Source organism: Martes martes (assembly GCF_963455335.1).
Source record: "Martes martes genome assembly, chromosome: 17".
Lineage (NCBI taxonomy): Eukaryota > Metazoa > Chordata > Mammalia > Carnivora > Mustelidae > Martes > Martes martes.
Genome location: NC_137905.1, coordinates 4,190,525 through 4,218,335, shown reverse-complemented (window position 1 = coordinate 4,218,335; position 27,811 = coordinate 4,190,525). Strand labels below are relative to the sequence as shown.

General features: G+C 56.8%; 1 protein-coding gene across 1 annotated transcript; it reads right to left on the bottom strand.

Moving 5' to 3' along the window:
- Window positions 1-337: 337 nt before the first annotated feature.
- ZDHHC7 (zDHHC palmitoyltransferase 7) lies at window positions 338-27,040 on the bottom strand. Its single transcript, XM_080827719.1, has 8 exons — window positions 26,806-27,040; window positions 14,840-14,925; window positions 11,598-11,928; window positions 4,993-5,117; window positions 4,734-4,830; window positions 4,184-4,265; window positions 3,321-3,451; window positions 338-2,691 (listed from the first exon to the last, which is right to left on the bottom strand). Exons 3-8 carry the CDS (start codon window positions 11,910-11,912, stop codon window positions 2,515-2,517), a joined length of 927 nt encoding a protein of 308 aa, XP_080683845.1. The 5' UTR covers window positions 11,913-11,928; window positions 14,840-14,925; window positions 26,806-27,040; the 3' UTR covers window positions 338-2,514.
- Window positions 27,041-27,811: the final 771 nt, after the last annotated feature.

The following is a 27,811-nucleotide window of genomic DNA, read 5'->3' as shown; positions in this document are numbered from 1 at the left end:
CAGTCTACCCTCACACCCTAACAGGGGGAATACAGGGGATCTGGCAGCAAAACCCTGCACCAAGAGCGGCCACCGGCCTGGCTGCCAGGCTCAGGGCTGTGTCTCTGTGCTCCGGCGTATCTGAAACACTGGCAGGGGCCTCGCGGGACAGCGTGCAGGCAGCCTCCCTGCCAGTGGGCACTGCGGCCACAAACGTAGCTGCCTGTCCTCCCGCCGTGGCGGTTGGAGTACCAGCAGGCTTGCCCTCCTCACGGCCCTTTGGCTCCTTTGGGCACAGACAGATGTGTTGAATGTAGTTGTAGGTGCCCGAGATTCTGGATCCAAGAAAGAGATTTTTAAAAATTGTTTTTATTTCAAAGTGCACTAAAGAAATGACAGGAATGCTTCGAACCAAGTCAAGTCGGATGACACGCACCAACTTGGAGCAGACAGTAAATGTGGGCCGGGCACAGTCTGGGAGGGCAGTGCCCGCCGGCCACGCTACTCGTCACAGCACCGGGGCATTTGGGGCTCTGGGACAGTGACGGCGGTGGCCAGGCTGCTGGCGCTGCTGGTCGGTGGACTTGCGCCACTTGCCCAGCTGTGTGGGGCCATCACCAGTGACTCTGTTTCATAGAAAAGCGACGCCAAAGAGCTGAAAGTCGACACTGGATTTGCACACCTGCAAGTCTCACGGGTTCAACCACTTCGACCATGTTTTTATTGATAAACAGGTATACATGTTAAAAGCCTCACACTGAAGCCGGACACACACGTCCACCCCAGACAACAGATGTGCAAATGAACACGCAACACGACCTCTGGACGCGCGTCGTGTCTGGCCCCCTCGGGCCCGTCCCTCTGGCGGGGACGCAGCCCCTCCCCCATGGCTCACACGTGTGTGCAGACTCGGTCCGTTGCCGAGACGTCCCCAGCTTTGCTCGCCTGGCGACAGCTGTGTCTCAGGTAGGTCCCCCTGTGGATCTGCATCAGCAGTGGCAGAAGCCCTGATTAGGATAGGATACGGATTAATTCCAAACAGAAACGGAACAGTTCACAGATGAACGGAAAGGCGTCCGAGCCAAGAAGGAAACACCAACTCTTCTCAGCGTGCAGGCGGGGCCGCAGGAGCGCCCTGGACCGCGTCCCGGCGCGCGTCCTCGAGGGTCCCGCAGAACAGCTGCAGACCAGGCAAGTTTAAGGCGAGTCCCCAAGGAGGGGAGCTGTTTGCTCTCTGACAGCATTTTCAGCTCTGCACTGAAGGGCCTGTTTTATCGCTCGTGACGTGGGGAGAGAAACAAACATAAATGATACAAAAAAATAAAGCTGTTGCCATCCTGAATACTCTGGGAAGTGAGTGAGCCTCAGAGTCCGGGGGCTCTGCCTTGGGGTCCCCTCACGTTCTCAGCGAGGCCCAGAGGCGCCCCCGCTCGCTCTCTCTGTGAGTCCCTGTGGCCAGGCCCGCCCTCCTCCGCACCCAGACCGACACCCGGTGGCACAAAGGGTGAGGCCAGCGAGAGCATTCAGTTCCCTTAACTGAGGTGCCATCCGTACTCTGCTGACGTGGCTGGAACAAAACCACGGCAGCTCCAAGGCCCTCACGCACCCAAGATCTTCAAAATAAAGTTAAAGCAGGTGGGCAACGAAGGACCACGCACGAGTGATTGTTCTTTGGATCAAGATATTCTCCAAAATGCAATACATTCATAGTAATGCCCGCGGGACGAGGGTCCCGTGGCAGCTCTCTCCTCTTCCCTGAAACGTCGGCTTCTAAAACACAGCTTGTTGGCTGCACGCGGCTATTACCGGTCACGTCCCCTAGACAACACTGCCAGTGCTGAAGCACACACGCACGCGTGCACACGACAGACACACACATGCGCACGCACGCACACGCACAGACACACACACACACACACAGACTTGCCGAAAGGGTCCAAGCACGCACTTCCAGGGCAGTGCGAGCGAACCTGAAGCCACCGTTGCGGTTCGGTGCCCGGATCTCCTGCGTACTCAGTGCAGAGTGTCGGAGCTCACTGAGATCACAACGTGTCTCCGTGCAAGCGCTCCTCCTTGCTCGAGCGAGGGTACTGATGAAGCCCCGGGTCAACAGGAACGCCCTGAAACCGTTAGCTGGAGAAATCTACTCACTGGATTGACTTTTGTTTTTTCTTCATGATTGAAAAAAGCAGCTTAGTACACAGGACTTTAATCACCATGGAACAGCCCACGCGACTTCTCAGAAAATGCCAAGTGTTCTTAAAAACCCTAACCGTGAAAAGATCGACATTTGGCTTCTTCACGTGGCCATGTACCTCTCGTTAGTCCTACAGGCAAAAACTGGCCAGAGCGTCACCCCGTCACTGGTCTGGAAAATCTGGTCTGTTACCATAAATCTAGAAAACTCTGCTTGCTGCAAGCAACCGGTCTGTGTAGGTTCCGTCTGCCCTAATGGTCACAGGTGAGCTGCTCATACCCTTTCAGGCCCCAAATAAATAACTTAAGTCTGGTGACAAGTCCCGGCACGATGAGGCCTCAGACCGAGAACTCTGGGGCCCCTTTTCTGGGTCTGGTCTGCAGCCGCCCAAACCGGAAGCCAACAAAGGGGTTCATCCAGAGGAGTGAGGGGGGCCCCCCGAAGACAGACCGCATGCCCTCCCATCGCAGCCTCCGCTCCCACGTCGGCTTCTCGCTCTTCAGCCTCTCGATCTCCTGGAAGCAGAGAGGATCGCAGGTGGGCGGCAGGCCCCCCAGAACGCCCACCACGCGCAGCTCAGGCCCCGTGCTGTCCGCAGAGGAGCCAGACCCAGAGTCTGAAATCCGGTTCCACGTGACAGCTCTGGCAACGTGTGGGCCCCAGTGGTCAGCAGAGCAGACCCTCCTTGCTGTGCCAGCCCCATGGCCGGCCGGTGGTCCCACCAACCCCCTGCCCCACACACAGCCAGGGCAGCCACGGCGGTGGCAGGAAGGAGCCAGTCCTCGGGGTCAGGCCACTGGCATTTTCTCATTTGTTATAAGTATTTATCAAGTGCCTGCTCTAGACGTACGGTTCAAAGGCAGGAAGGCAATTTGTTGACGCACCTCACGGAGCTGCTCCGGGGGGCTGGGTCTCCTAGAACCCGGGAACCGGCCTGGCTCTACCTGCCCAGGTCCGCTGACTCTAACCAAACGGATCCTTGAGTTTGCGCCTCGCATAAAGGCAGGAAGGACAGACAGAGAGGAGCGGTCCTAGCAATCTCCCGAGTTAGCATGCCCGCACCTGCCGGTGACCCCGACCCTGGGACCTCCCACGTACTCAAGCCAAGTAACGTGAAGCAGGCGCGGCGGCAGAGGAAGCGTACCGTTTCGTCGTTGCATATGGAGTGGATCTGGGTGCCGAACATGACTGCAGTGAAAGTGAAAAACAGAAGACTCTCAAGGCACAGGAAGACCAACAGGATTACAGTCACGGGGGGCGAGAAGTCGCTGCACTCTGCGGGCGGAGAGGGCGGGCCGTGAGTGCGCCCCGGCGCATCACCAACACCCAGAGCGCAGGCGAGCGCGGCGCTCGGCTCACGGAAGGATCCTCGTGGAGCCAGCCCCGGAGCCGGCCCCGGCGCCGCCGTGCTTGCCTGTCGACAGGCACCTTCGCGGCGCACCACGGAGCGGAAGTGGTCAGCCCTTCCGGGCCCAAACCCACCCCGCCAGCTGCGGGGCAGCGCTTCATCTCACCCGAGGCTTCTGTGAGAGCTGAACCTGTGCACTGACCTTCAGGGGAAGCGAGGAGAGAGGACAGCCCTGCGTCCCCGCCCTGCGTGGCCACTCGCACGGGCCCCCGGGGGGTGCGTCTGGCCGACCAACCGTCCCCTCCAGGGAGGCGTGATCACTGCCCGCTTCAGCGCACCTCCTGCAGCTCGGTCCCGGCCAGGAAGGCAAGGACCACACTGAATTCCCAGCTAGCCAGCCGGGAAACAAACACGAGCTCTGGCAGAACGACACTCATTTCCAGGTCGTCTAGGACTCGGCACAACTGCTTCGCAAGAACTATTATGTGGCTAAGGAAGGACTGTGTGTCTGTGGCTTCGATACACACGTGAAACAGACTTGAAACCCATATTCGTCAGTGAAAGGATTTAGAAACAAACTGGCACATCAATTCTCTTGGCTTTTCCCATTTTGCCCAACGGCACGCGCTTGTGGGAAGGGGACACAGGACGTGACTCACCAGTCCACTGCCCTCGGACACAGGAAACGAACTGGAGTCCACAGAGGATGAGAGCGTGGACGGAGGACAGAGCTATGTACATCTGGAACAAGAGAGAAGCTGATCAGCAACCGGGGAGCAGCCACAGGTTTCCAGCAGCAAAGGCCACGTCGGCTGTCCACCCTCCCGCTTCATTCCTCAGTAAATGAACGAGGGGGGGACCCCATCAGGGCAGTAAGCAGCTGCCGCCCGAGGTCACTCTACACCAAGGTGCCACCTCCCCGAATCCGCAGCAGGGAAGGGAGTCCTAACGCGCCTCGGCAAACCCTGTGAGCAACTGTGACTCATGGTGCTGGAGAGACTGAAACCACATCTCTGACCTAAATCCCCTACGAGAGTCATACAGGCAGCAGGCGCCTGCGGCCAAGGACAGCGCGGCATCACCGTCTCGTGCTGGAGGGGAGCTTAGAGAAGCTGGTCTGCCGTAAGAACAGATTCACCTGCTCCGGGCCAGGCTCCGATTAAAGAAGGGAGCGCTCCGTGAGTCCCCGCGCGACCGCGCTTTACTCACCGTGAAAAGCACAAAAAACCTCTGGTTCTTTTCTCCTACACAGTTGTTCACCCACGGGCAGTGATGATCCATTTTCCGAATACATCTTTTGCAAATACTGAGAAGGAGAAATCCGGTTTTCAGTATGCCACACTCTGAGAACACACAACCCCGGTCCCACATGCAATACACAATTCGGTGCTGGCGAGAGGCCAAGGGCCTCCTGCTCTGGGGAGGGGCCGCGGGTGGGCGCCCAGGCTGCTCGGGGAGGGCCTCGTACCTGCAGTGGTGGGCGCGCTCGGGCTTGATGCAGCAGCACTTGGGGCACTTGTAGATGACTTCCCCCGGCTTCAGCTGCAAGCTCTCCATGTACTCTTTCGTCGCGTTTCCCTTGGGTACTGCCCCCTGCAGTTTAGGGAGGATGTGTTGGTGGGAGAGAAGGAAAGATCAGCAACCAACACGTGCTGCGGTTCAGCTCTGACAGCTGCTCCGCAATCTGCAGCGCCGGGGCTGCCACTCCAGCCACGCTAGTATGAAAACAAGGGGCGCTTGGGTGGCTGCACGGGTGAGGGGACAACTCCTGATCTCAGCTCAGGTCTTGATCCCGGGGTTGTGAGTTCAAGCCCCACCACAGCTCCCACTGGGCATGGAGCCTACTTAAAAACCAAAAGGCAAAAATGAGAAGTGACTGTGTAACTCAGACACGATCGGGAGTTTTACTTTCCAAGAAAAGTAGCACGTGTATTAAAACGAACTCAAAATGCTATCCTTAAGCTGGTAAGTCACCCGAGTTCTTTCTCGCTTCATGCAGGACACACCAGAGGTGAGGTTTGTCGAGTCATTCCAGCTCAAGGGCAGCTCATTGTCCCCAAAGGGCGGAATGTTCTGTGGACACCACTCCCGAGTCACCCCATTCTCCGGGCGGGGCTTCACGATAAGAGCGCCCCACAGAGCTTTCCTATCAGCTGTGCAGGGCAGAGCTGAACAGAACCGTGATAAGAGAGGGACTTTATCTCGTGTTTGCAGAGTTGTGCAGTGCACCTGCATGGAGGCCTCATCAGGAGCACTCACACACACACCTGGGAAGTGTGGCCCTGAGCTCCTGACACGATCGGCTGTGGGCGGGGAGGGCCCTGGGCGGAGCGGTGTCCAGGTGGCAGCGCTGCATTTGCCGGTGTCCCACACGCTGGCCGAGGCAGCGCACTGGCAGCCAGGAGCGGGCAGGGATGGCCTGGTTCTTTGGGCAGTGGAGATGCTCAGTGAACAACACGTCTGTAGGACGGGACCCCAGGAGCCATGCGGGGTGCACTGAGGACGGGGACCCACTAGAGTGCAGGAGGTTCTGCGCGCGGCAGGCGGGGACAAGGTCTCATCTCCCATTGGTTGGTGCCACAGAGCCTGCACTTGGAGCAGAAACGCGCTTCGGGAAGAGCAGCCCAGGGCTGTGGTGGGAGCCCGAGCCCGGGGAGATGCAGGGCGGGTGTGAGCAGCAGTGGGGACGGCGAGGGACGCCTCCCAGCCCGGATGCCCAGGCCGGTGCCAGGCCCAAAGATCTGAACCCCGGTGGGATGGGGCCCAGCATCCACGCTTGACACGGCACAGCAGTGAGTGTGCTGGGCCAAGAGACTGAGGACTGCCGGCTCCAGGCCCCCAGCAAGCCAGACCTAGAGCCCCTGAGCCAGCGAGAGAGGCAAGGCCTCCAGGAGGCGTCCCGCCAGCTGAGGACAGGAGGGGCGGCTTCCCGTCCACCCTCCACCACAGTGTGTTTCCCTCCACGCAGCCGCCGGTCCCTTCACCGTCCTAACACGGGGAAGCTATTCTGCTCCTAGCGTTTCCTAACACTCTAATTGTCTTCTTAAAGAAGATTAAAAAGTGAAGGGTTTAAGATGTTTTGGCTTTGAAAACTTAAACCAGAACGTCAGGCAAAATAGTTTATGATGTAACCTACATACCACAATTTGGAGTCTTCATCAAGTTTCCTCCACTGATCCAGGAGTCTTAAAGATATAATGATTCTGTAAATCCCGTGACATCGTGCACACTCCTGGGTGACAGTTCAGTGCTGTATGTTTCCGTGATAGAAAATGTACCAGATTTTCAAACTCCACACACCTTAATTTTGATGCCTTCTTCTGCAGTAAAAGTGTGACCTGCTGCAACACGCCTGCGTAAAGCAGCGCGGCCCAGTAAGCGCCCGTCTTTCCAAGCACCGTCTCCTGAGGCGAGGGCAGGTGGCACCGCTGGCTGGGGGCCACCACGCGCTGCTTTGGGCATCTTCGGGATCCTGCTGGAGACCTTCTGGGCCGCTGTTCAGAACCCTGGGCAGGCAGTACAGCTGCTCAGGGCTTCCGGGCCACCCAGCCGACACGCGGCAGCTGGTGACCAACCCTCGGGTTCCGGGTCTCTCACTGAGCCTTCACAGAGCAGACGACAAGCTGAAGGCCGGACACGCGGTCCTCAGTCTCGCGCTCCTACTTTGGCCATCCCCCGTCAGGGGTGCTTCCTCTGAGACCCATCTGTGTGCCTCGCCTCGGCTCCCCAGGCCACAGCCACACCTTCAGGTACCCCAAGACCCCAAACAGCTTTCGGCTCTACTGCCGCTTCTTCCAGTGTCCAGTCCCTGCGCCCACCCGCACACAGCTCTCTGCCACTCCGGGCGGGGAACCAGATGCCTGCCCTCGGGGACACGGCTTCTAGCTGCGGCCTGTGTCCAGGGAGGTGGCGCTTCGCAATGTCCTTCTTTCTTTTCCCTCTCTCCCATCTAGTCTCCCCGACTCCTGTCACGCATTCTGGATCCCCAGGACCTACACAAGGGCCAGGTGAGAACAGGGCTTCCCCGAGACCTACAGACGCATTTACGATCGCCCAGGGGACAGGCCGCGTGTGAAAATGGGCACGGGGTGTAAGCTGCAAACTCCAGAGCGCGACAAAAGCCCTGGGACAGAAGGCCCGTGTTTCTTGTACTAAAAAATCCCAAGAGACACAGAGACCGAGAGGCGTAAGACACACGTCACCCAGCATCCGAGTGCAGGCCTTACTGGAGGCCCGCTCCCGCCGAGGAGTGGGTGGACCGAGACCCCGAGGCCGCCGGCACAAGGGGACACACACAGAGGGGTCGCCCCGCCGTCGCGGGAGCCACTGCACAGGAGAAGAGTCCCCCCTCTCGCAATGTCCATGCCGAGATTTACAAATCAAGCTTTACTGTGTCTGTGATTTGCCTCCAGGTGCTCTGGGGAGGGCAAGAGAGGGAGCAGGGAGGGTATCGCTGACTCGAGACTGACCGGGACAGGCTAATCATAAGGCTCCCGCTCCAGTTCTGGGGGCTGCAGACGGCCTGCAGAAAGTGAACAGGAAGACAGGGACTTTGGCGACAGGCGAAGCTTGTTCACGCCTTGCTTTGTTCCCTGTTCAGCTGAAGGGTCTCGATTTCTGGTGTGGACTGACCACCACCTCCGCGAGTGGGTGGGCTGCCAGAGGGGCGCCCTCCGTCGGGTGCCTGAGACAGGATCACAGGCGCCACAAGGGCTCGGTCACCGCCAGGCGCTCGGCCAACACCTGCTGAGAAGGTGGACATTCGTGAACACAGACCAGGGTCTGGGACAGCGGGCTCTGGGTCGTGGCTGGTCTCTCTCAGTTTTTAGTCCTCGGCGTGTTCCTGAATGTTAAGATTGGTGACAGTCTCACCTTCTGATGGGAAGCCCATCCCCCCTCAAGGACGCCACTTCCTTCCTGTTCCTCAGAGCCAGGCCCTGTTCTCAGGAACGATGTGACCCGGAGCCAGTGCCGGCACAGACTAACTGGTTCTGCTGCCTCGTAAACTGTGAGGTCCCAGCGGGTCTGTGCCCGGCCCTCATGCGGCAGCTCGGTTCCAGTGCAGCCGAGACTGGACCCCGGGACGGTAAAGTTGTGACCCGCAAAGACAGCAGACTCCCCGTGCTGAGGGACAAAGGACAGATGCATGACTCCGCGGGGCCGCGCCCTCTCCGTCAGCAGTGGGGATCTGGCCCCTAAGGATTCCAACCCGCTCTGGTCTGCAGGGCTCCCCTTCCTCACCAGACGGCAAGAAGAGACAGACGCCCGAAGGACAGAGACGCACGAGGCGCCTGTCCCGCTCTCCCGCTGGTCCGCCCTGACAACAGCTTCCACGACCCAGTTCCAAGGCCTGTCGGGAGCCAGGCATGTCCTTGTCCTTGGGCTCCTCAGGCTTCCCTGGACGTCCCTGGTTTTATGTACGTTGACTCCAGCAGTGTCTGCAGCCTCCAGCAGCGTCCAGACACGAAACAGTGACTTCAGAGGGACAAAGGACTTGAAGGGACAGTTCTCCAAAGACGACACGCAAACGGCCGGCCCGCTCACGGAGAGACGCTCAGCAGCCTCGGTCACTAGGGAGACGCAGAGCGAAACCGCAGCGCGACTCGGCTTCACGCCCGGCAGAGCTGCAGTCGTCCGCGAGACGGACCAGGGCCTGAGGCTGTGGACGAGCTGCAGCCCTCACGCCGCTGCGGGGCACGTGCTCTCCAGTGCGGGGAACAGTCCGGAAGTTCTCCCAGCGCTGAACATAGAGTCCGCCCGGGACCGAGCAGTTCCGCTGCTACGCATCTCCCCGAGGACACGAACGCGCCTCCAGAACACCCACGCGGGAGCGTGCACGGCAGCGTCCTCCGTAAGAGCCGGACGGTGCGAGCGCCCCAGCATCCCTCAGCGGATCACGCCGGGAAACGAAACGTGGTGTAATAAAAAGCAACACGGTTCTGACACGGCTACGAGGCGGACGGTCCAGGCAGGCAGACCCGACCTGACAGGGTTCCGTGCGGATGACGTGTCCGGCACAGGCCCGTCCGCAGACGCAAAGCGAGCTGGCAGGTGTCAAGGGCTGGGGGGAGAGGGGCCCGCACGGTGACGGCTAAGGGGCGCAGGGCTTCTCCTCTGGGTGATGAAAATGTCCTAAAACTGACTGTGGTGGTGGATGCACAACTCCGAATACGTAACACCCACTTAACCGTGCATTTTAAAAGCCCAAGTTTTGTGCTGTGTGGATTCAATCTGAATTCCCACGCTGATATCCAGGACCCCAAGCTTCTCCTTGAGCTTGGATCTCCCTCCCTCCCGCCGCTTCGCCCAGCGTTCTCTGTAGTGACCCGGCAAGGGGAATCAGCGTGCCTACAAGGGAGAGGGGCAGTGTCGCACACACGCCTGCTCCCCACCACGCGGCGTGCCCGGCTCTGGGGCCCTCTGCGAAGCATGAGACCTTCTCCCACAGGAGCAGGGGGGTCGGGACAGGAGCAGCACCGCGGGCATTAGGAGCAGGGTTTTGCTCCTGGAGAGAGGCTTTGCTGCGTGAAAGGAAGGGAGGAGAGGACCCTGGAGAAGTCTGTGAGGGGACATCAGACGGGGCTGTGGCCAGAGATGACACAATCTTTGTGAAGTGAGTCTACGGAGCCATCAGCAGACCTTGCATCCGAGTCTGTCCCGTGGTGCTGCTCCCCGCTGCTCACTGGCCAGGTGTATGACACTGTCCTCTGCCCAAGAGTCCCCCTCAGCAAGGGACTGAGTGAACAGTGTGGGAAGAGCCCCTGGGGTGTGAACTCAGCACAAGTCAGATACATGCACACGTAACCACACAGGGTGGGCCAATCGGTATCGGTTCACCCTGACAGACTCCTAATCTGATTTATAAAACAGTCTGTACCAACAAGATATTAACTTCTCAGTATTTTCTGCAGAGAAAGCTACCAACAGACATGAACCGGGTAGATGCTAATTCACCCATCAGGAGCCCCTGTGCCAACAGCTGGAAACTGCGGTTTTACTGCCGTGGGAAGCAGTTTTTCTCTAACACCGCTCCACGGGGACCACCGGCTGGTACCGCCCACCACACGGCCCCGCTGACGGTGGGCACCTCTCCCTGGGGCCCTCAGCACCTCCTCTGGGCTCTGCGGCGAGCCTGGGACCCGCCGTCTGGGAGTGACTCCTGGCTGAGCGTTCAGGGTCCGCACTGCTCTGCCTACCCCGAGGAGGTCTGAAACCTCAGAGAAAGAGCCTGAAACCCGACACAGAGGTTCTGAATCTAGTGGCCTCCAAGACATCAGGGACCAAGGGCAGTTCACAGTGTTAGGTCTGGGCCCTCTTGACTCTCAGGGAAACTGCTCCCAAAAGGCCCCACCTGGCCTCAGAACCGAGGTGACACAGAACGATCAGAGAACTGTAGAGCTGCAGGGAACTCGAGATTAGTTACGTGGTGAAATCCAGAACCCACATCTCTGGCCGTGAGTCTTTTCTTTAGAGGAACACAGTATCTGAACCGGGAGGAATTTATAAATCTTCTAGTTACCATCTGTCCATCCGTACGAACTGCCCAATGGGATATTTTCCATTTGTGCACTGTGACATCATTTGTGTCTGAGAGATGTTTACTCTCCAGTTAAGACATGAAAAACGTGGGGCGCCTGCGTGGCTCCGTCAGTTGCGTGTCTGACTCCTGGTTTCGGTTCAGGTCAGGATCTCAGGGTCGTGATCAGAGTCCCGCATCGGGTTCCATGCTCAGTGGGGAGTCAGCTGGGGACTCTCTCCCTCTGCCCCTCCCCCATTTGTGCACGGGCCCTCTCTCTCGCTTGCTCTCTCTCAAATAAATCTTAAAATAAGACACGAAAAATGTGGGACGCCTGGCTGGCTGAGTCAGTGGAGCAGCGACTCTTGGTCTTGGGGCCGTGAGTTCAAGCCCCGTGCTGGGTGTAAGAATCACTTTAAATAAATAAACAAACTTAAAAAAAGAAAACATGAAAAACACCAAGCCTATACCCAGGAAATAAAAGCCCGAGGCCATAGGGTCTGTGGGGCCACAGGACCAGACATGAGGGGAAGTGCAGGGTGACAGGGAGTACTCACAGGGTCAGTGAGCATGGTTCTCAGGTGGGACGACAGGGCCAGCACCGCTAGGCAATTAAACAGGACTCCGTTGACCACAGAGTACCAGAAGTCTTTGGAAGGCAGCAGCATGACGAATGTCACCACAAAGTCCGCGTAGACGACCAGGAGCCACGTCATGACGGCACAGATCATGCCGCAGCCGTCGCGGATGAACCAGACCCTGTCTGCCACATCAGCCTCCGAGGACGAGGAGGACGAAGAGTCGTAACTGTCATTTTCAGTCAGGAGAGGGTGATGCTCGACATCCCGGAGCCGGTGTCCTGATGACGGCATGATTTCCCCGCACACCCTACAGGGCGACAGAGAGCCGGTGAGGATCGGGGGGACACAAGCACGCTTGCTCGCGTGCCCCCTGAAACCTGATGGGTTCCCTGCTCTGGGCTGTCTCACAGGGACCATCTAAATACACATGACAGAAAAGACGACAACTGAACAAGATCTGAACCTTAAAATCCTCCACCTTCGTGACTAGCTGACAGCCTGCGACACTATCGGCCCTACCGTGTGGGTGATGCCAAGATGCGCGCACACTGTCCCCTGCAGCCAGCCACAGGGGAGCCACGACGACGGGAGGACAGGCCAGATGCAGACTCCCGGCCCAGGGGGAGACGGAGTGAGTGGCACCGCGGCCGCCCTCCTCGCCACCGAGCCCACGCTGGCCCGTGGGTGCGGAGCCCCGGCCCCGGAGCCACCCTCTGCCAGCAGCTCCGAGCTCCTGCCGGCAGCTCCAAGTTCCAGCCCGCCCTTCCGCACCGTGCCCGGGGCCGCGGCTGGCGGTGCGCTCGCCCTCAGCTCTGCACCTTCCGGAAGGCCTTCCTTTCTGCTTTCATCTCTTACAAGCTTTCTTCCCTTGCCGATCCGTTCCTTCAGCTCTCCTGCCCGCACCGTTCCCGTTTCCCACAGTCCCGGAACCAGGCGCGCAGCGGGGGAGCAGGAGCTCACGAGCCTTCCCCGGACTGGCTGACGGCTACCTTCATGCCCGCCCTTCTGTCACCAGCGTGCGACTGAGCGGCAGCGGGACGCTCGTGGCGAACATCAGGGGTCTGTTCACCAGGTGAACAGAGGTGCTCACACGAGGGAGAGAAGCACCAGGGGCCGGAGTACTTCCTCGGCCAGAGCCCGCCATGGAGCAGGGGCTGCAGCGGGTGCAGATGCCCTCGGGCCGCCACATGCCCTCCACGCACCATCCTTCTGGCCCGGGTGCGGCCTCCTTTCCTCCTGCAACCGTGGCACCGCTGTGACAGGCACCACGGTGACAAGGACCGCGCGAAACCGCGGGAGGTCATGCGGCACGACCTCGGCAGAGCTCCCTCTCGCTGTGCAAACACTGAAGCGGTTTCCCACTGTCAGGAAATTAACCCTGCTCCTGGGTCTGACGAAAACAGCTTTCAGGTTTTTTGTAGGAAAAACAGAAGAAACTAAAATACAGTGATCGCGCATGGGTTGCGGCGGGCCAACCTCGTGGCTGGCACCTGCCAAGCCCGCCACCATCCCAGCCCGTCTGCCGCCTCCCGGGCACGCACCAGGACCCTCTGCGCCCCCCGGGGCTGGACCTTCCTCCCTCCCAAGCAAGCCACCCCAAAGGGCTCTCCTTCCTCTCAAGAGCATGCTTTGAAGGGGGTTTCTGGACAGCAGACAGGACGACCTGAAGAGGACAGCCGACCCTGGCTCTGCCCACACCCGCCATCAGGGGCCGAGACGGGGGCAGAAGCTGCCTCCTTCCTGGGACTCCCAGGCCCCGCGCGTCAGTGCTGCCTGCAGCACACAGAGCCCTCGTATGTCCCCTTCCTGACGGACTCACATGGAGGCTCTGGTCTCCTCTCCCCGTGCTCCCTTTCACAGTGTGCACACCGTGCGGCCCCCAGCAAGTGCCTGTTTGTTGTCAGGCAGAAGCGCCAGCAAGAACCTGGTCCCCGCTCAGATCCCAGGAGGCTCCCAGGGACTTCCATGGAGGGTCCGAGTGAGTCCTAGCTACACACCGCCAAGCACTGAAGCAGAGAAACTCCTCCGACCAGAAATCATTTTGCTTTATGGCTCCTCCTCCAGCGGGACAGTGCCGGTGACAAGTGGGCGCCCGCCTGCTGCGCGGTAGTACGGGAAGCGACAGGCTCGCTTCCTGTCCCGGCGTGTCCGTACGGTCTGAGTTCCATCCAGAAAGCCCGAGCCCGCAAGTCCTCTGGCGGCACGCACAGTGGAGGCGGAACCTTCCCGGTAGAGATGCTGGTGAGAGCCCCACCCCCACCTCCCGAGAGCAGGGTACAGCTCTGTCGTGGCATGTCCCTACTCGGCTACAGATGGCAGGTCTGTTCCTACAGGAAGAGAAGCCACAAAGATGTCAGCACCGGGTGTGGTGGGAGCTTCCCGGACAAGCTTATGAGAATGTGGATGCATTAAGTCTGCGTGCAGATGTTACAAAACCGCATCTGCACAGCCCACCAGAAGGCAACAGAAAAATCCCGACACCAGAGAGCAGTCACTGGACGCAGCGGGGTACGGTGGAGTCCGTTCTCCATAGCCCACAGCACGGGCATTCTGCTGCATCACGGCGCTTCTCCTTCATGGATGCAGGAGGAAGGGCAGGGAGAAAGGAGGCAGCAGCTCCTTTACACGGAACCACCTGCGTCTTCTGGAAACAGGACAGCAGCGGCTTGGCTGTGCGCGATGTGACACTAAGTGAGCCCATCGCTGGGGTCGGAGCAGTCTCCTTCCACACTCAGTGCCACACTCGTGGCACTCGAGATCCCTCGATCTCCCGAAGACCGTTTCTGAGAGACACCAGAAAGCATCATGGGCCATCAGAGGGCATGTCAGCATTTTTTTGACCTTAGTGGCCGATTTAATGGGATTCTGTCCACACTCCCAAACCTAAGCTTAGTTGATGCTCATGTCAGAGAAAGCCCCGTTTCCCAGAACACGGCAAGCGCCACCGGAGATCGTCACAACTCGACGGGATGACCATGCAAGCAACATTTTCCACTAACGTCACTCGGCACGTGCCTCGCCCTGTTAACACCTGCTGGTAACTTACACAGTCACTTCCCAGAATCCCCCCCGTGCAGTGGCGAGCAGACCGCAGCCGGCGGCCGGCGGGTAGACAGACGGGCCTTCTGTACCGCCCGTGCTGCCCTTTCAACGAACGCAGTCGGTGTCCGTGGCGGAAAGGACACCGGGACGAGACACCCGCATAGTCACTCGCTTACCTCACAGACGATCTCGAAACATTACTTGAACATCTTGTGCCTTTTCTTCAGGATCTTAAGGTGCATAGTGTCGCATGTGACAGGATCTGGAAGACAACAAACTCTCATTAAAAAAGTGGCTGATTCAATGACCAAAGCGTGTGACGCTTCGTAGGACAGGATTAATTTGGAGAGCTGCAGAACCAGTGTAACATTTTACACGTAAAGTAACCACGAAATCATTACTCCTCTGTGTTTTCATTACTAGTAAACTACGAAATGATGGGACAGTCCTGAAAACAAAGTCATTTACTTTATATCTGCCCGTTTCCCCCTCCTGCTACCTGAGCCCCGGCATCAAATAAAAATCTAGAAGCCAAAATCTCCTGAGAGAGATCCCCAGGGATCCTCCAAACCAAACCAGATCAGCCTGTATTTCAAAAGTCAACAAGTGTTTTAGCAGCCACAGCAAGAGACTTCCAGAGAAAATGGGAGAGAGTGAGACCAAGAGGTGAGACCCGCTGCAGGAGGGAGCGAAGCACAGGAGGCAGGCGGGCCCCGACCGTGCCCATCTCCTGGAGGAAGAAAGTCCCGGCTGGCATCTCCCCCCTGGCTCCTGGATCACCGGCAGGCCGGTGACCCGACGTGGCATCTCCAGAGGCACGCCTATGGCCTGAGAGGAAAGGCCTAAAGATACCAAGATGGGGGAGGGGGGAGCCCCCAACAAAACTTGTCTTTATTTCCAGCACAAACCTTTTCATGAGGTTTTTTAAGCTGTCCATTTATTTCCAATCTTAATGTCATATAACTGACGAGCGTCCCTGTGTGTGTTCTAGGTGGACAGCAGAATGCTTCGACTGACCTACAGGTCAGAGGTTTTGAAGAGAGCCCGAATTAGGTCTCATGAGAGACAGAGCCCAAAAAGAGGGGAAAAGGAATTCCGAAGAGGCAAAATGTAGGGAGAAACCTTAAAAATGAAAACACTGTATCTGTGAAACAAAAAGGAACATTCTGACTTCCCAGTTACTGAAAAATAAAAATGACAGAATTAAATTTAAAAACAAATAAACAAACAAAAAACAGGACTGGATGAGGGATGAGGAACTCTCCCAAAAGGAGAATTAAGTGACGAAGACAGAGACCTCAGGCGACAGCATAAAATCCATCTAGCTGGCCTGGTGTCCCAGCGGCAGGAGGCCTCCCTGCCGCGGTCTCGCTTCCCTCCTGGCTGTCCGCTCCGTCCTCACCCCATTTCCTTCCAAGAGATGATTTTTCTACTTAAGCCAACGCTCCATCAGGGTCTATCTTTTGAAACCAAGACCCGTAAGACAGCAGGAAGCTGGCCTGGAAGAAGGGGAAGCAAGAGGGGCCGGGGGGTCAGCAGGTGGCAGGGAACCCCCTAGTCTCGGCCACTAGCCAGACTCCCCAGGGCAGAGCGGAGGCCGCTCTCTGTCATCCCTTCTGCCCAGCCGCCACTGCCGGGCTCCTCGGGAGCTGCTTCTCCCCCAGCGCTTACCGACAGCCCCCTGCCCGCCTGCCTGCCCTTCCACCGCCTCCCACCGGCCAGCGTTCCCGAGCGCCTGCCGGCTCGGACCCCTTCCGGCTCGGAGCCCCTTCTGGATGTCTGAGGAACACGGGTGGCCGTGACCCCACGCTGCTGACACTAATGCAGGCAACTTTTCAATTACGGTACTTACGCAGAGTAACTATGTTCACGGGCTATGTATGCAACAGCCAACAACTTTAAATACCTAATGGTATTCTGAACTGATTGCAAATAAGCTCATGTTGACAATGTTTTAAAATAAAACTGGCTTTGCAAGACACAAGACTCCTCATCCCAGACATGAGGTTTCCAGAAGAATCTCTACAATGAGACCAAATCCCCAATTACTTTTATGCATTTTAAAAAGTAACCAACACAGCAACCACTTCGAAAAGCGGCCTGGTGCTTTCTCCAAGTTCAACATCCACCCTGCGAGTCAACAACTCCCCCTGGAGGTACTTACCCAGGAGAAGTGAATGTGAACACAAAACGCACACACAACTGTCCGCACCTTTATCTGTAATACTCCCCAAACCACAAACAACCTGAACATCCACCACCAAGAGAGGCACCAAGAAACTATGGCGTAGTCATACCAGGGCACACTGCTCAGCGGCACAGAGGAAGGAAATTACTGAGATCCGCGACCACACGGATGAATCTCAAAGATGTCAGGTCACCCACACGGCACCTGCAACCAGGCAGCAGTAATTTATTCTGAAGGAAATCTGAACAGGGGTTTGAACACAGGGGGATGACTGAGAAGAGCCCAGGGTAACTTTCTGGGGTGATGGAAATGCCCTATATCCTGACCTCACTGGTGCCACCGGCATGTGCGTCTCTCAACACAAAAGTCAATGAGCTATTAAAAAAAAAAATCAACAGTCCACTTACGATTGTACATTTCATTGTACGATTAAAAAAAAATGCACAGGAGAAAAATCAGCAGCATGGGTACAGGTGCGGGGTGGGAAAGGTGAACTGGACGCCAGGCTGCAGCCAGACGCTTCCTCCAGAAACTTCGCGCAGGCCCCGGTCTCTGACCGGCTTCCGTCTGAGTCTTCGGGCGAGGTTCTCAGCCTCCTCCCTCACCTTTTCCTTGGCTGTGAACAGACAACGTATTCTCAAATACAAACTGAAAACACACGAAAAGATGTCCATATTCTTTGGTGGCCAGTAACTACAAAGAAAATGAAGACGAGCGCCTGGCGGGCTCATTCGGTAGAGCGTGCAACTCATGGTCTCAGGGATATGAGTTCAAGCCCCAGGCTAAGTGTAGAGATGACTTAAAAATAAAACCTTAAAAAAAAAAAAGGAATCAAGATACTTTCACTATTGCAATAAAAAGAATGTCTACCCTAGAGTCCGATATTCGTGTTTATGTTAAGGTGCTGTTTAAACTCATTACGGCTTTACTATCCATACACCCACGGATGACCTATAAAAAGCAGGAATCAGCAGCTCTGCTTCAGGCACAGCAGCAGCACATGAAGCCAACGCAAGCCATGAGAGAGCTGCTTAATTCAGAAACGGAGAGGGGGAGCGCCAAGCACGGTGTTCTCTGTACCCGGCCCCAGGATGCGCAGCCCCAGATGGGAGCTGTAGCCCGCCAGGAGTTCACAGACCAGCAGAGGTGGGAATCAGGCCGGTAAACAATGTGCTAAGTGTTATCCCTAAATTAGGAGCAAAAGTGTGATGAGGGAGAGAGATGACAGCAGCTAATTCTATCTGGAGGAGCCAGAGAAGGTGTGAATGAAGCCGCCAGCATGGTGGGCCCTGACAACAGAGGTACAGACAGGAGGTGAGAACAGTGCGAGGAGGCCCAGGTGGGAGCAGGAACACAGCGAGCTCGAGGGCTGCAGGCTCAAGGTGAAGGAGGGAGGGAAGGACAGAAGGGGAAGGCCAGACCAGGGCCGCTCACGAAGTACTCAGAATGCCCAGCTGAGCAGTCTGGAAGTCTGGACTTGTTCTAGCATGGGAGGCAGCAGATCTTTGGCAAATACACAGATGTTTTGAAAAATAATTGGTGACACCAAGGACGGAAGGAGGAAGCTGGCCAACCAGCAGGCCGCTGGCACCACCTAGAACAGAGAAGGCACCCGCGGAGGCCAAGAGGGGAGCAGGGCCTGCAGGGCACTGAGAGCTGTTACGGGAAGCAAAAGTCCAGCGGGCGCCCACGGCGAGCTATGGCTGGGGCGCAGCGCGGGGAAGTGAAAGGGCTTCGGAGGCATTTCTGCCCCGCTGGTGTCTCCTGGAACAAGGGAGCCGCAGGTCAGGAAGAGCCCCCCTGAGACTGGGGCTCACAGAATTTAAGGAGCTTCTGGAACACTAGATTATCACCTGCCCTCCTGCTACTCCATCCTAGAGAGACCAAGTGGGGACAGACGCGACCACCCAAGGGGCCCCAGCAGTGTGGGGCTGGAGCTCTGACAAGGGTCCAATGAGCCAGCAAGGGAGTCGGGGGACCTAAGAGCACAAAGGCTGGAGCAGTCCGTGCCCTCAAAGCAGGCGCTGGGAGAGGCTCAGCAGGGACCTGTCCCCACCAGGTTCTGTCATGTGCCGTGAGCTTGGGAGACTGGGTGGTGAGGAAATTAAAGAAACACCTTTTTAAAGATGCAGATAAGTCCCGGACATATACAGCTAGAAGGGAAAGTCGAGGGACTCCTTCGTGAGCTTTCGCTCTCGTGTATTACCTCATGTCCCGCTAAGACAGTGATCGTGACTCTGGAATAATACGGGGGCTGTGTCTTCGTCCCTGCCCCAAACAGTCGAAAATCCACTTACAACTTCTGACTTCCCCCAATTTAACTCATAATAGTCTACTGTTGACCCGAAGTCTTATAGTAACAAACACCACAATTTTTGTATGTATTCTTTTTTTTTTTTAATTTTATTTATTTATTTGACAGAGAGATCACAAGTAGGCAGAGAGGCAGGCAAGGGGGGTGGGGAAGCAGGCTCCCCGCTGAGCAGAGAGCTGGATGTGGGGCTTGATCCCAAGACCCTGAGACCATGACCTGAGCCGAAGGCAGAGGCTTAACCCGATGAGCCACCCAGGTGTCCCAATTTTTTATGTATTCTTATGACAAAGTAAAGACACAGAAGTGTTAAGAAAATCCCAAGGGGCGCCTGAGTGGCTCAGTTGGTTACATGTCTGCTTTCAGCTCAGGTCATGATCCCGGGTCTTGGGATCGAAGCCCGCACCGGGCTCCCTGCTCGAAGGGAAGCCTGCTTCTCTCTCTCCCCCTGCCGTTCCGCTGCTTGTTCCCTCTCTCTCTCTGTCAAATAAATAAATAAAATCTTAAAACAAACCAACAAAAAAAGAAAATCCGAAGAGAAAATACATGTACAGTAGTGTATTGTATTTATCGGGGAAAAAAGCTCACAGGTGAGTAGCCTGCGCAGTCACACCCATGTTGTTCAAGGGTCACCCGGGCTTCATCTTCACATTTGCACACGGGCCGCCTTGGACCCGAGGGGTTAAGTCCCTGCCAACCCCCGACCCCTGTGAGTCCCTGGGGCTCCACACAAATCCCACCACAGGGCATCCTGCCTTGACCATGGCTAGCTTTTAAAAGCCGAGGACAGCCCCAGAAGGGACTTAACGGAAACAGAACGAAGAAGATGCGTGCGGTGAAGCCAGTTAAGCTGGGGTCTAAGAGAACGTCGGCGGAGAGGCCCCGCCACACTTGCTCCTTGTTTGCTTTCTCGTCCTGCACTTACTGGAACCCTTCTTGCAACTACAAAGACAGTCTAGGCGCTCTGGTTTTCTATTTTTGAAAAGAATGAGTGTCCAAGTTTCCCGACTCGGGGGATGACCCGTCTTCCTGAGCCGGAGGGAGCAACAGCGGGGCGGGCGGGGGCTTGTCTACGGAGAGCCGTGCAGACGGACGGCAGCTAAAGCCGTTCACACGCCATCCCACCGTCTCCTGGGCACGGAGTCAGGAGCGGGCTGGGGGCATTCCAAGCGCAGGAGGCAACTGAGACTGGAGAAGGGATGCTGCGGGGAGGACAACCAAGGAAGCGTGGGCCCAGGCAGCGCGGCAGACCCCCCAGTTTCTGACGACGTGACTGGAGGGGCTCGCGCCGCCCTCCAGAAGCCCCGTTCGGCACCCACAGGCTTAACGGGCTGGAGAGTGGCCAAGATTACAGGAGAGAAAACCAGGGCATCCAAGGCAAGACCTGAGCTGAAATGATTCACCAGGCCCCGGAGTGCAGGGCGAAGGGGAGAGGCCTGACAAGCCGGGTGACCGAGAAGTCCGGGGAACTGGAGGTCCTGGGGAGACCAAGAACCCGGTGGGGAGGAAGTGACGGGGCAGCTAGGTGGGACCGAGGCTGGGTCAGCAGGGCAGTGCCAAGAACTCAGCGGAGGCACCGCTCAGGGTAACAGTAATAGCTGGCAGGTCGCGACCTGGGAGGGGAGTGGAAGCGAGTGAAGGGGAAGGTCTGGCGGCCTATCCGGGGCGCCCCCGCCGCCTGGCTGCTAAGCGAGCCGGGACGGAGTGGGAAAGACCGCACACGGTCCTCGCTGAACCTGCAGCCACAATGGAGTGTTCAGATAATCCGCTACAGTGTATTTATGGCAATTACATTCTCAAATGTTCTTTCCGTCCATTTGCAATCATGAAAGATTTAGCTCGTGCTTTCAAACCTACCAACAGCGTATGCCGTATGAAACCACTGTCTCCTCAAATTATTGTATCTAAAGAACAGAATATTAACCTTTAAGGGAAAAAAGCAACAGGATATCCAGCTAACTAAAGCTAAGCCTCAATCGCATGCTGGCACATTACCCATACTGTGAACGGTAAACTTATTTAAGGTTTCTAGAAAGGCCTTCCGCACTAAAATATGGAAGGATGGCAAATGGAGGAATGTGCCCACGTTGTGGGGGGGCCGACAGGACTGGGAACGGAGTCAATCTCATGAATGGGGGGCGGGGCAGCGCTGGGTCTTCCTTTCCCACCGGCCACAATTCCGTCTCTTACTGGGTCCTCGTCTTTGTGGACACCTCAGTGTTGGCAGTGCCCGGCTCAACCCTGGGTCTTGCCTTTATCTACAGGCTCTCTCTAAACGACCTTCTAGACTCTCAGGCCCACTGTCACTGCTGAAGACACATCTGTCTAGGAAGCTCCCAAACCAAGCAGGCACCGCAGGTAAATCCCACCGCTGCTCAACAACCACCACCCCACCCACCGGCCCTTACGACCTTTGTGGCTGCATAGAGGCACCTCCAACTAGTTGTGAAGGTCAAAACACAGGAGTCACCTTTCACTGGGCTTTCCCAGACCCCCCCCCCCCCCCGCCCCGACCCAGCACCAAACCCTTAAGCAAGTCCTGAGGGCACGATCTCCAAAACCAACCCCAGTGGGGCCCCCTCCCCCTCCCACCCAGCCAAACCAAGGCCCAGGAGCCTGGCCCTGGGCAGTCCACAGGGCGCCTCCTACACGTGCTCCTTTTCTGCTCTCCCTGCTGCCCTCGCCCCACAATCCACCCCCACTCAGCCCCGAGTAAGTACCCACAGATAGAAATCAGATTGCGTTCCTCCATTTCTTAAAACCACCCAGTGAGTGCCTCTGCAGTTCGAATAAAGTGCAAAGGCCTCCCTGTGGTGTAAAGCCCCCCCACCCCAAGGCATGCTGACCTCACTTCTTACCCTCCCCGCCTGGCTGGCCGTCTGGCGCCATCACACCACGCTCCCGGCTGTGTCCCGGCCCACACCCAGGACGCTCCACATTCCGCACCCATCTGCGGAATGAACAAGTGAGAACCGGGGAGCGCGCCAGAGGAAGCCCACAGGAACAGAACAGGGAGGCGATCAAGTGAGATCTGGCCCGGGGGGTGAGGTCAGGAGTCTGGGAGCCTTGGGGATAAGCAGTCAGGGAGAAATGTGGAAGGTTAACGAGAGAGAGGGAGACGGGGAAGAGAGAAACCCACTTGTAGGGGTTTCCCGGGGGAGCCTCCCTTTCTGGGGCATCACCCGAGCGTGCAGGCTTGATGAGGCTGTCTCACGGGCATGCTCACCCACACGCCAGAGGTCTCACTGTTACCCCTGAACTGCAGCCACAGCCGGATTCTCAAAGTCAAATGGAGCAGCTCTTTTCAAAATTCCAAGAAGGTCAATGAACCCCGAGGAATTCTAAATCCAGAAATAGAAAGAACACCAGAGTTTCAAACTCTAGGAGTCCTGTCCCAGGGACTAGCGGAACCTCAATCAGGCTCGTGAATCCCAGCCTCTTTTCAGATGTTCCTAAATAGGGTTTCCTTGTTCAAAATGAAATGAACTTTTTTAACATGAGACTCCACCGAACCCGAAGCGCTACGGACCTGTGCCACAGCACTCAGGAGCTAGCTGTCAGCGGCAAATCAGTGACAGTCCAGAGACTGGAAAGGGAAAGGAAAGGCCACCTCTGACTACCCGTCTCCTGGCGCGGGGCTTCACACGCATCAGTGCACCAGAACCCGCTGCTACCCTAAAAGTAAGGCGCTAGTATTGGCTCATTTGAGACACAAGCCCGTGAAGCCTTAAGGTGGCAGTAACTTGCCCGAGCTCACAGCCAGGAAAGGGTGGACGCAGGACTGTCCTGACGCCAAAGCCCACGTTCTTCCATTAAAATACACTGCCTCGCAGAGTAGCTGGTTTTAGAAAATGCTTTCTGTAATGAATAAAGTGAATTAGGGACTGTGGGACTCTGAGAATCCAAAACATTTCAACAAAGAAATGATACTGTAGAAGCCTGTCTCGAGAGACACCGGAAGCTTCTCCATCCCGACTGTTCCTCGCTTACAGGGTGCCCCGAGGGAAGAGCACCCCTCCCGGAACGCGGAGCCTAGGACCGCACCCTTTCCAAAGCACCAGCAACACAGGGAGCTGGCCTTTCCTCCCACATCCTGAGAACACCCCTCATGCAACCAGTATTCATTTAGTTCCTCTTACCCTCTAGACACACAGCCCCTCACCCCTTCCTACCTGCGTGAGGACACTCCAGGCTTAGGGCTCTGCCCCCTCCCTTCTGACCTTTCCCACAACCAAGTTTAGGCACCCTCACCTCTGGCGGGTGTCTCGGCAGAATCCTAATCTCAAGGTCGCCGGGTCCAACCACCACCCTCTGGGTAGCCACAGGAGTTACGGCCAAAAACACAGTGCGGGTCACAGAGGCAATGTGGTCCAAAACCTGTTAGCCCTGCCCGTGGCACTCAGGGTTCCAGTGAATCCGGCTCCCCTACCTTTTCGGGCTCAGTGCTCGCACTTTCTTCCACAGGGCGCTCATGCTGGTCCCCTCTCCACGCCCTTTCACCCCCTCCGTGCTTCTGCTCCTGCTCTCTCCTCCACGAGAGGACGCTCACTCTCTGCCCAGCCAGCTGAGTCGTTCATCGAGCACCTCCCAAGCCCCCGCAACGTACACGGCATCCCGGGATGACTTAAGTGTTTTCAAAACTGTAAGATGCTGTACCAAGGGAAGGCACCATCTTGGGCCCACACGGAGTCTGGGTTTTATGAGATGACAGGGTTCTAAGAAGGCTCCACCGGCATGGAGTAAAACTCAGAGGTAAGCAGAGCCACAAACAGCAAGACAAGAACGTGTTTGCAGAGAGAGGCGAAGAAGTCAGGGAGTGGGAAGAAATCAAAGAGGCAAAAGTGAGAGGAAATGCCTAAAAGCCTGTCCCGTGACAGGCAGGGCAAAGAACAGACACAGAGTTCACAGGAAGATGGGACTCTCTCATCCTCAGAGGCAGAGGAAAGAAAAAGACTGATGGGCACTGAGAGATTTTTAGGTAGAAAAGACTCAAGGTTGAGAGAACTCTTCCAGTAACCTCTGTTTCCTCCGTGTTCTAGAAGGTAGTCATCTGTCAGTGGTAAAACAAAAGGGTGTGTTTTTAAGTAGAAAGGGACCTTGAACGAAGGAAGGATGCCATGCCATCAAAAAATATAACCTTGCCCAAAAGGAGGTTTGGCCTTTGGTCTTGGCTGACAATCCGACTTGGGGTGGGAGCTGGCCACACCAGAAAGACCCCCACTGTGACTCAGGGAGCCTTTGGGTCACACAGTATCTGCATGGTCAATTAATGAATCCGTTACACTTACAAAATAGATATACCCCCATAAAGAAATACCCCCATAAAGACTCTGTGAACACCGAGGTGCACATGAGTTTCCCGGGTTGGCAGTACCCCGTGCACACTGTCTCCTATCGATGCTAGGAATGTAACACATCGGAATCCACAGAGGGAGGACGACAGAAGCTTCAGCCCTGCCCCCTCCTCAGACTCAGTGCTAGAAGCCTCTCCCCTTGGCTGATTTTAATCTTTATCCTTTACCTGTAATAAACCACAACCGTGAGCATAACGGCTTTCAGTAAGTTCTGTGAGTCCTTCTAAATGATCGTCCAACCTGAGAGTGGTTTTGAGAACCCCGAAACTTGCCACTGATGTCAGAAGTGAGGGTAGTCTTGCACGACTGTCTCCCTCTAAACTCTGCAGTTGCCTCTCACAGTCGGCCTGAGCACTTCTCAGATGCTACAGCCGTCACAAAGCGAGGGGTCAATACGGACCCCGGACACTGGCTTTGGGGCCAAAAGGAAATTCAAATTCAATGAGTATTTAGACTTCATGCTCCTCTCTAGTGTTGGACTTTTTTTTTTTTAACAAAATAATCTGTATTATTTTTATAATTGAGACATTATTTTTAAGAAACAGAATTCCAAAAAGCTGCTTTAGGAAAATTGTCCTGTAGAGCTGCCCGACATGGAGTGGAGGAGGGCAGCTCCCAAATCAGGAAAACCACTTCCCACTTCATCCCAAACATTAAGTTCACATGTAAACTTATTTTTAGTCCCATTTCTCAAACGACCAAAAACTATATTAGTTATACCACTAAGAAGTCCCAAGCCTGCAGGTGACAGTTTCAGTATGTATGTGGAAGTCAGTCCATACTCCTGACTGAATCAAGACTAAGTTCGTTTTAGTATTTTCTGTCTCACTGAGAGGGCCGTTAACTGACCACGCTGATACCGTGTGGCCCATTCCGTTCATACTAATGCTTGTCCTTTCTGGAAGGTACCTGCTTTTATGACGGACTGATCAGCACAGCTGTAAGCGTCCAACCTGCACACTGTCATCGGAGGCAGGCTCCGAGCCATTCGAAGCAGAATGCTTCTGCACACACTTTACCCCCTTTGCTTTGAGCTGAGACAGTTGCATAAAAAGTTCCCATGGCGGTTTAATGAATTCTTCAGGAAACCATCTTTCAGATGGCCTTGTTCTCCTCCCTTTCTCAACTCAAAAGTGAAGGCGAACCCACCAGCCTAACCCCCCAAAATATACAACCCAAACAACTTCAGTAACTCAAACCCTTCTATCTTCCAGAATGTTCAAGAAATGCAACTAAACACTTCTGTCCCATCCCCCCCCCCCTTTTTTCAAATATCCCAAGATCCTTTCACATTAACCAAGTTCAACAGGGTAACTTTTTTAAAGGTGGCTTTGGGTAAGTACAAATTGTAAAACAAGGTCAAAAAGATTAAACTTGTCATCTGTGAGGTGAAGAGTTTAGGAAGAAATAGTTACTAACCCAGATTTCTCGACCATCCCAGACAGGAAGAGTACAACAGACAAATACATGTGCGGAAGGTACATACACCAAGCGGACTCACTGCGCAAATGGTCAGTAGAAGAAGCCACAAGGCAGCTGCCCCGACAGCTCTTCCGCTCCCACGTAACTACCATCATAAACGGGTTATTTATAAGCTAATAAAGTTTGTCCATCACAGCAAAGGGACTTAGTTCCGGCAGCAATGACTCCCCAAGAGAGATGGACCTTGGCTGCAGCGAGAAGACATGCAGACGTTGCCCTGAAGGCTGACCAGACTGTCCGAGATGCCCTGCCCGGCAACCCCCACCCCACCCCCGGCCGCCAAAGATCACTGATGGGGGAAGGGAAGAGAACCACGAAGAGGGGCAAAGAATACAAGAACAGTTAAACTTTTTAAAAGGAAGGCAGGAGTATCCGAGGAGCCACGGGCGATGTTCAGGGGAGCCCATCGTAATACATGCCTATAAACCACTCTTTACAGCTCACAGTAGGGTTTTACAGTCACTCTCTCTCTCGGCCCTAACAACAAGCCCGTTGTTAGTTTATCAGAGGGGGAACCGCGGCTCCGAGAGCTGGGTGTCCTGCCCAAGGTCAGGCAAAAAGCTAGGGCTGCAATTCGCGCCCGATCCCGAGAGATCAACGGAGGAGTGACGGGGAGACACCTGGAAGGGAAGTCACGCACGGGCACAGAGGTGCCCCCGAGGAGCTCGGGAAGGTCGCAGGTGCGCGGCGGGTGGAGGAGAGGGCGCAGGGGGCCGAGGGAGGGGCGGCCGGGGACCCGGAGCGGCCGGGAGTCCCGGGAGTGAGCAGCCTGCCCGGCCCCCGCCCGGCCCTGCCCGCCACACTCACCCCAGGCCCGGGCGGGGTCGCCCGGCGCTGCGGCTCCTCCCGGCCTGCGGCGGCGGCGACTGCAGCGGCCGAGGCAGGGACGCATCATGCGGCCGCGCTCATGGCCGGGCCGGGGCGGGCCCCGCGCCTCGGTTCGGGTGGGTCCCGCCGGGCGGGTCGGAGGGAGGCGGCCGCCGAGCACACACGAGGGCAGCGAGCCCTGCCTGGAGAGCCGGGCGGCGCGACCCCCGGAAGTGAACCGCACGGGGTCGGCGGCGCCGCGCTTGCGCAGTTCCGGGCGCGCCGCTGCCGGCCGCGGAGAGGGCGCTTGAGGCCGTCGGTGGGGACTTGGGAGCCGGGATCTTCGCGGACCCGAGAGTCTTGAAGACTAACAGCTCTCTGTCCAGGGCAGCTCTTACTCGAAAGCACCGCTCGCCAAAATAAAGGGATCCATCCAAACTGAAGTCCGGAAGAGGAAGGGTGGGGGCTACGGGCTGCCGCGCAGTCCAAGCCGCGCCGTCCGCCCGTCCAGTTCGCGGAGCCCTCTTGGCCGACGCCCGCGGCGGCGTCTCGGGGCCAGAGTTAGGTGTGGCTGGTGCGGCGCGCGGAGCGAGCCCTTCGAAAATGCGGAAATAGAGGGGCGGGAGTGGAGGCGACTGAGCCAGAACGCACGTGGGAGGGAAGGGGAAGCGCCCGGCCTGGGGGTTCCCGGGGCGCGCCGAGCCTCCGCTGCCCTCCCGGAGCATCCCGCGCCCCCCGCAGATGCCGAGTCCCGCGTGCTCTGAAGGTAGACACGCGCTCTTTATCTCCGTGGCTCGCCGGCGGTGTTTGGGACAGTGTTCGCAGGGCTGGGAAGCGGGTGCTCGGTCAGTGTTTGTCCCGAAACTGCGAAGGGCCGGCGGAATTGTGAGACGAACGGAAGCGGGGGTGACAGCCGGGGGCTCCGTGGGAGCCCGACGTTCTGCAGGGCGCCGGCTCCCGTCTCCCGCCCTTGCTTCCAGAAGCTCTTCTTCCCGCTGAGCTGCGC